This window comes from Zalophus californianus, chromosome 13 (genome assembly GCF_009762305.2).
Source record: "Zalophus californianus isolate mZalCal1 chromosome 13, mZalCal1.pri.v2, whole genome shotgun sequence".
NCBI lineage: Eukaryota > Metazoa > Chordata > Mammalia > Carnivora > Otariidae > Zalophus > Zalophus californianus.
The window spans coordinates 83,127,576-83,134,594 of NC_045607.1; the positions used below are offsets into that span (position 1 = coordinate 83,127,576).

A 7,019-nucleotide genomic window follows, 5' to 3' on the forward strand; every position below is an offset into this window, starting at 1 on the left:
GATTGAACCTCACCTTATCAAAATGTCACTAGGCCCCACGTTCTTCTTACCTTCTCCCTCATGTCCCACACCCTTACCTATCCTGCGGAGTGGTCTTTGGTGGTCCCTATGGGTGGGAGATAGTCCCAAGAGTAAGTATAGGGTAGGCTCAGGCAGAGGCACTTGTATACAGCAATGGTCTTTCCTAATCCAAGTGCATGCACATGTGGAAATGCCTGTCCTGTAACATTCTACCTTACAAGGGTTCATCTTACAAGCAAAACTTGCAAGATGTTTTATTTGGGCCGCCAGTTAAGTTAAGCAAAACCTCACATAAAGGTCAAGGCACAAGAATTCTATAACCCCCAGTTTTCAGGAAGAGAATTTGATTGCAATTTCATAAAAGAGAATAGCATTGAAAGAAAAATTCAGTCAAGGCAAAGGGATGCAGTGTGCCCTGGATTTCATCTTAAAAATAGAAAATAAGGTGCTTCCCCCCAAAACTACTACATTCAAAGTCATTTGTGGGTATGTGCGTATGTTGAGGAATGAGAGTGTAGGACTAGATTAAAAATAACTGTGGCGTAGGATCTACCATTATAGAACAGAGACAAGAATGAAAGGGTGGTTAATCCGAATGAATGTGAATAACATCATCCTTTTTACTTAACATAAAACTAGCAATTAAAAAGATATTTTAAAAAGACTCATAATAAACCACGAAGAGTGACTCAGACTCTAAAAGAGATGAAGCACTGTGTCTACATTCTGATCATTTAGAGAATGTTTGCTCCAGGGGAAAAGCTGTAGCAAATGATATCAAATTTTTAAGGTAATTTTACTTTATTCCTATTATGAAGATAATACATGTTCATTATGGAAAATGTAGAAGTGGCAAAGAGGAAAAAAGAAAAAGACAAATAATCCACATTCTACCGACCATCTAGTAATAAGTATTTTGTGTTAGGCTGACTGTCCTTTCAATCTCTTTTCAATGCATATCAACATATACCTTTCACAAAGGAATTCATTACATCCTGGTTTTTGTTTTGTTTTTACCTATAGTGAGACTGTATTTTCAAATATTCACTTTTCTTTGCTGAACTCTGTAAAATAACCTTTGCTTTAATAAATCAGAGGCATCCACATTTGTCTTGGGAAGATTTAGGATTGTTTTGACAGGAATATGAAGAAAAATAAAGCATGGCTAATTAACTTCTGACTAACAAAACGGAATTTTTGAGTCCTAAGTGAGATATTTTTCTTGAAAGTCATTGTGGAGAAATGAAAGGACAGAATTTCGTAAGCTGCTATTAACAAGACCCAGAAGCTCCCAAACACAGCTCAGATAGGGTGACCTTACAGTTTATCTTTCAAAGCAGATCACTAGAAAGTGAAAGAAAAGGCTTTGAGTAATTCTCAGGCCAATGGGAGTAAACTCTCCAGGGCAAACCCCCGCATGCACACACCCTCTCCACAGGGTATTCGACAGAAGCTGTCAGCAAGCCGCTGCAGGGCTGCTGTGTTGAGGGATGAGGTGCCACTACCACCAGGGCTCCAGGGTGACGAGCCTACGTCAGGGGCGTGGGGAGGATAAGCATGACCTGGGGATCTGGGGTGACAGTAAGGGCCAAAATGGAACTAAGTCTGTAAGCAGAGACACCGGGGCCTCAACAAAGTGGATGGGTCACCAGTTCAGGGTGAAGGCCCAGAAGTTGGACAAAGGATGATGTGAGCAAGAACAAGGACCCACACATAATCTGGGGGCCTCACTCCCCACCGCCAAAATAACATACAACATCAGTCCCACACACACAGATGCCATTGGGGAAAGGAGAGTGTGGAGGATGAAGGACTCAGAAATAATGGGCACCATTTTGAGAGACTATTTTAAATGAAAACAAGCTGTTTAAACTTGAAGAGACAGATACCCTATAGTTGGCAAGTTTGAATTTTTTCCTACTAACAATTGAAAGCCATGAGGATCGATTTTAGAAAATAAATTTTATATATACATCTGAGTTGTGTGCAAATTTCTAATTCTGTGACCCACTCGATAGTGAATGTATTTGCATGTCATTGGTCTACTATTACATCATCTCAAATGGTCACATATTATAATTTAGAATTGTTTTTTTAAGCACGAGTCAAGAAATCAAAATATCTCTTTAAAGTATAAACTCATTTGTCCCTATATAAACTCAAAATCTTCTTAGTATCTGTCAGTCCCTGATAAGTTATGCACTGCAAGTAGGAAGAGCACAAGTTTAGCTCCCAATTTTAAATTCTTCACCATTCAAATCAGAAGAAGAGCACATTATACTCTAAGTTCACTTATACAGAGGTGAGCAAACAGGCTTCAGTGTCGTCCTGTTATATAAGGATCAGGCTATGAGAAATCGATTCTCGTTTTATTATGAATTTATGCTGTCCTATAGACTTTTACCTCTGGGGCTTTCTAAAGTATAAAATAGAGGGTCCCAACCCAGTGCCTTTTGGGTTTCTGTGTGTGTTCATTCTATCTGCTCATTTGTTCATTTCTTTGATGAATGTTAATTGAGCACCCACTGTGTTCTTACCTTTGCCCTGGGGCTTGCTCTTTTCACTTCTCATTATTGACCAAAAAAGCCTCTTTAAAGGCTCTTCTCTCTTCTCTCCGAAGTCTATGCTGTGTGCATGGAAACCACATAAGCAAATGTATTTAAAATGTACATAAAAGAGGAGTTAATAAGCATTTGGTTGAGGACCTGAGCTGTTAAAGGTAGGAGGATGGAGGCTTGGTGGAAGGGGAAGCATTTACGGATTTCAAAACAGAGGCAGGCTGCACCATGTGGTTACTAAAGGCTTTCGGATTTGCCTTTTCATCCCATTTTGTGAGTGTGTACTGCAGATGTGAGGAGAAGGATGCTGGCTAGAGAAGGGCTGGGTCACCCTGCCGTGGCCCCGAATCATGTGAAGGACTCCAAATACTGCCAGGTTAGTCCCTGAGAAAGTTGCTGAATAAATACAGGAAGAATGATACAGCAAATTAGAAAATGCATCTCTATTTTCTTTGCAAGTACACTAATGGTAACTTGTGGCCTTGAAAGCGGGTTCTCCTCTGTGCAGTACCTTAAATAGACATGAACTCCCTGTTCAGACAGCACAATAGAGTGTAAGTCTGAAGAGCATCACAGAAAGCTCTTTCTTTCCCCAACCCAAATGATTTTTCTGTAGAAATCTGTAAAACTATGAACTTCCCTACCCCACAATTAACACTGCATTTTATTTTTCTTCCTTTTTTTCCCTTTCTCTTTCTGTTTTCTTCTTACTATAGGGAGGTGGGGGGGGGGGGAAGAAGGTAAGAGTAAAATGCCCAGGCTCTTTAATTAGGGCTTAGACAGGGGAGAAAAGTAATTGAAATATACATAAAATTAACCTGATCTCTTAAAACTCCAGGTGTCACCATGGAGACCAGAGCATGAACTGTCTCCATGGAGACTCGAATGAATTTTTGGGCTTTAAATTATCATCACTTATTACCTGATGTCGATTTGGGCAATGAAGAGATGAGTTAAAATACACATATAAAAATATAAGAAGTAGCCTCACATCAGAGCATTTATTAAGGGCAAATCTAGTTGTTCTGGTTCTTAGAATTCCATTATTCCAATGAATGGGAAGATACCCCAAGAGAAAATGTCCCCCAACTCAGAATTTCTCATGGAATCATCTAATGATACAACTCCACAAATGCTACAGGAATGAATAGAGAAAAATAATTTCTAGAAAAGGCCTCTCTCATTCAGAAGCGTCAGTGTGATGCAGGTGAAATGGCCCTGTCGATCATTCCAGCTATAAGGAAGAGACAGTGCCTAGGCAGTGTCTTATTCCAGTAATGCACCAGAGATACTTTTAACAACCATTCTGTGCATATCACTTTATCAGGTCTATTATATACAAATGTTTTTAATATGTGAAGTGAAGTCAGACAGACTTGTATTACATGCAACATAAAGAGAAATACAGAAATCGTGGAAATGTTTAAACTGTATAAGCAGAGGTAAATAAGAATCTTTCCCAGCTACAGATTCTAATTTGCAAACCTAGAGGTACAGTCATTTAACTGATCAAATACTCAGTTGAGAGGCCACTTGAATGCTGTATCATAGATAGTAAGTATTCATCAATTAAATAAAAATCACTCATAAAAGATTAAAATTTAATAAGAGTTTCAATATATAATAAGTCAATAGAAAACAAACAATTATGACCAGAATGTATAAAAACAAAATAGTTGATCAGATTATTCATTTGGAAGTTTATATAATTTGAACTTTATATAGTTGGGTTTTTTTTTAAGACAGATTTTGGTGACTGCTTAGACATGGAAGGGAAGCAAGGATGACAACAGCACAGCCAGCTCAAAGAAATCAAGTATTTCTCACATTTTATGATAAGTTCTCATTATTTAGGTTGTTATATTCTATAAAGTTGTCACAAATAATTAGCAAATACCGAACCACTGCTCCTAGGGGAAATAAAGGAGTATGTTCCTATGAGCCTCTGCTCACATTTTCATCAACCAATCAATCTATAACCTGGTTTTATGTATGTTTCTGTTTAAATATACGTTATTTGATATCTTCTGCTGATTCATTCACACTGAACTCACAGCACTGTAACTCGTGACTGAATGAAGGCTGTGCGACATATATTTTCTCCACAAGGCACATCACAGCCTTCTTGCACATAACACCAGATAGCATTCCAGCAGTATGGTGGCTATATCAACAATGAAATCAACAACAAAAAGCACAAAGATGCTAAATAGATCACGAAAAAAAATACTTGTTTACAGTATGAGAGCTGAAACAAGAAGGCAGAGTGTCACTTTGATCTAAAAACAGGAGAGTGACTAAAAAATTTTGCCTCTCTGCACATGCCATAAATGACCATAAAACTGCCTTGAGTATTGATTTGAGGTTATAAATACATTTTAGCAAGTAGGCAAATTTACAAATACAGAATCTGCAAATAATGAGGATCAACTGTACTTGCGGACTACAGAGAACTATTTTTATTTCCCTACAAGGTTGCTTCTTACTATTCCATTGTACTTGCCTGTGAGTGCAGTGTTCTCTTTTGTGTATCTATGGAGCTCCTATTCTTCCTTCTAAACCCTGCTCAGGAAACTACACACACACAAACCTCTTCCTGTTACCTTTACCTCTTATACTCATCACTATTTTGCACAAATCAGATTATACTGAATTTAATGGTATTCTCCTTTACAGGTGTATGAAATTCCTTGAGGTCCATGACCATGTCCTAATACACGTATATAACCTTTACTGTGCTTACTATGTGCCAGGCTACATGTTAAAATGTGCTTCACAAACAATACTATCGTCCCCAATTTACAGTTGTAGAAACAGAGGCCTAGAGCATTCATGTGACTTGCCATATCACATGCTGCAGAGTTGATATTCAAATCTAGAGTCCAAGTGTGTAATCATTATCCTAAAAAATTAGTATTAGCTACCATATGTTTCTGACTGCTTACTACATACAGGCATGGTGTTAAATGCTTTAGACACATTAACTCACTGAATCCACTTTATCTGTCTCTGTGTCTCCAACACATAGCAAAGTGCATGACACATGAATGCTTGTTGAATTTCCTCCTGTCCCCAAACGTTCTTTCTAAAACTAACAGCATAAGAACTCTGCACATTCTCAGCAGTGACCAGAATGACTTTCCGTGTTAGACCACATTTCTCCCCCACCAAATTCCTCATCTCCTTTTCATGTATGTTCTTCTGTGGTTTTGCTATTTTTGTCTACGATGTCCACAAGTCATGGTAGGGCAGAAACACTGTCCACTTGAAAAAGTTCTTTGTCTTTAACACTAATTTCTAATAGTGATTTATATTATGACCTACATCTTTATAGAGTAACAAAACCATGGAAGAGCTAAGTGTTTTGCTTGAGGTCTATGAGGTAACCCTTATATGAGGCTAAAAGAGGATTTTCTGCATAGAGCTTTGGATTCCAAATCTATCTAGCCTCTCACACTCAGTTCAAAATAGGCAGAGTCAGTTTTAGGGATGAGAAGTAAAAGTAGGGGGAGTGGGCTTGTAGGAAAGTGGGTAGACTGTAGAAAGTTTGCAAGGCAGAAACTGCAGGGTTCACATACATTACATGAATAAATGGGATCAAGGAGGGCTTAGACAAATTAACTCATCTCCCTCCTGCTGTCCCCTAATGCACCCTTCCTTTCATGAGTGAGGAATGTTATCTCAGAAATGTGATTTCTAGGCCTCTGCAAACACCCTCTCTTCCACCGTCGGTGAGGGTGATCTATGACCTCTGGTGGACAGGCACCTGCAGGGCAGGACTCAGTGGCAGGGCAGGGCTCTCGGAGGCTTTCCTATCTCTTCCTGCTGCCCCAACTCTCACTCCCACCCTCTTTACCTCTCCTTTGAAGATCTTTCTTCCCTTTCTTTTTTCTCCCTTGTCTCCTCTCCCAGTCCTCTCACTTGTCTCATCTTTTTCTTTCTCACCTCTTCCTTTTCCCTTTCTCTGCCCTTCCCTTCCTCTTTTTTCTTTCTCTTCGCTGTTTATTCCATCCTCTCCACCCTTGCCCTCTCTCTATTACTGTCTCTCCTCCCCCATCCCTTTCCCCAGCAGCCGGGAACTGCAGCGAGCTCGCTCACCAAGAATACACCAACACGGGTTTCGAGTACTTCTTGTGATGGGAGCGGAGGGTGAGGGAGCCCTTGCGCTGCAGCAAGTCCGTGGGTCCGAGCTCAAACCAGTATTGCTTACTGCTGCACCAGTAGTCCTGGCAGGAGCTGCCAGAACTCTCCATTGAGGCGGGCCACATTCAGAACTCGGAGGATTTCTTTCTGCACCTATTCTGCTCCCCACGCCAACATCGACCAGGATTCGGCGTCTCTGATCTCCTGAGCAACCTGGGGCGGGGTCAATGGAGAGGGCGGGGCCAGTGGAGGGGCGGAGCCCTCAAACCTAATAACTCTTGCTTTCCAAGCACAGCA

The 7,019-nt window shown here is 40.1% G+C and overlaps 1 protein-coding gene across 8 annotated transcripts in view; it reads right to left on the reverse strand.

The window, feature by feature from the left end:
* C13H9orf135 (chromosome 13 C9orf135 homolog) overlaps positions 1 to 7,019 on the reverse strand; it is a 249,536-nt gene that overhangs the window by 195,596 nt on the left and 46,921 nt on the right. The window contains exon 1 of one of the 8 annotated variants that reach the window (XR_003523802.1): positions 6,678 to 7,019. The exons of 4 other annotated variants lie outside the window; for them this stretch is intronic. Coding sequence is in view for 2 of the 4 variants with exons in the window: in XM_027616385.2 (XP_027472186.1) it covers positions 6,678 to 6,847 (170 nt within the window). In the remaining 2 variants the exon portion in view is untranslated. The remainder of the gene's footprint in view (positions 1 to 6,677) is intronic. 3 more of the 8 variants (XM_027616385.2, XM_027616384.1, XM_027616391.1) reach the window with 3 other exon arrangements.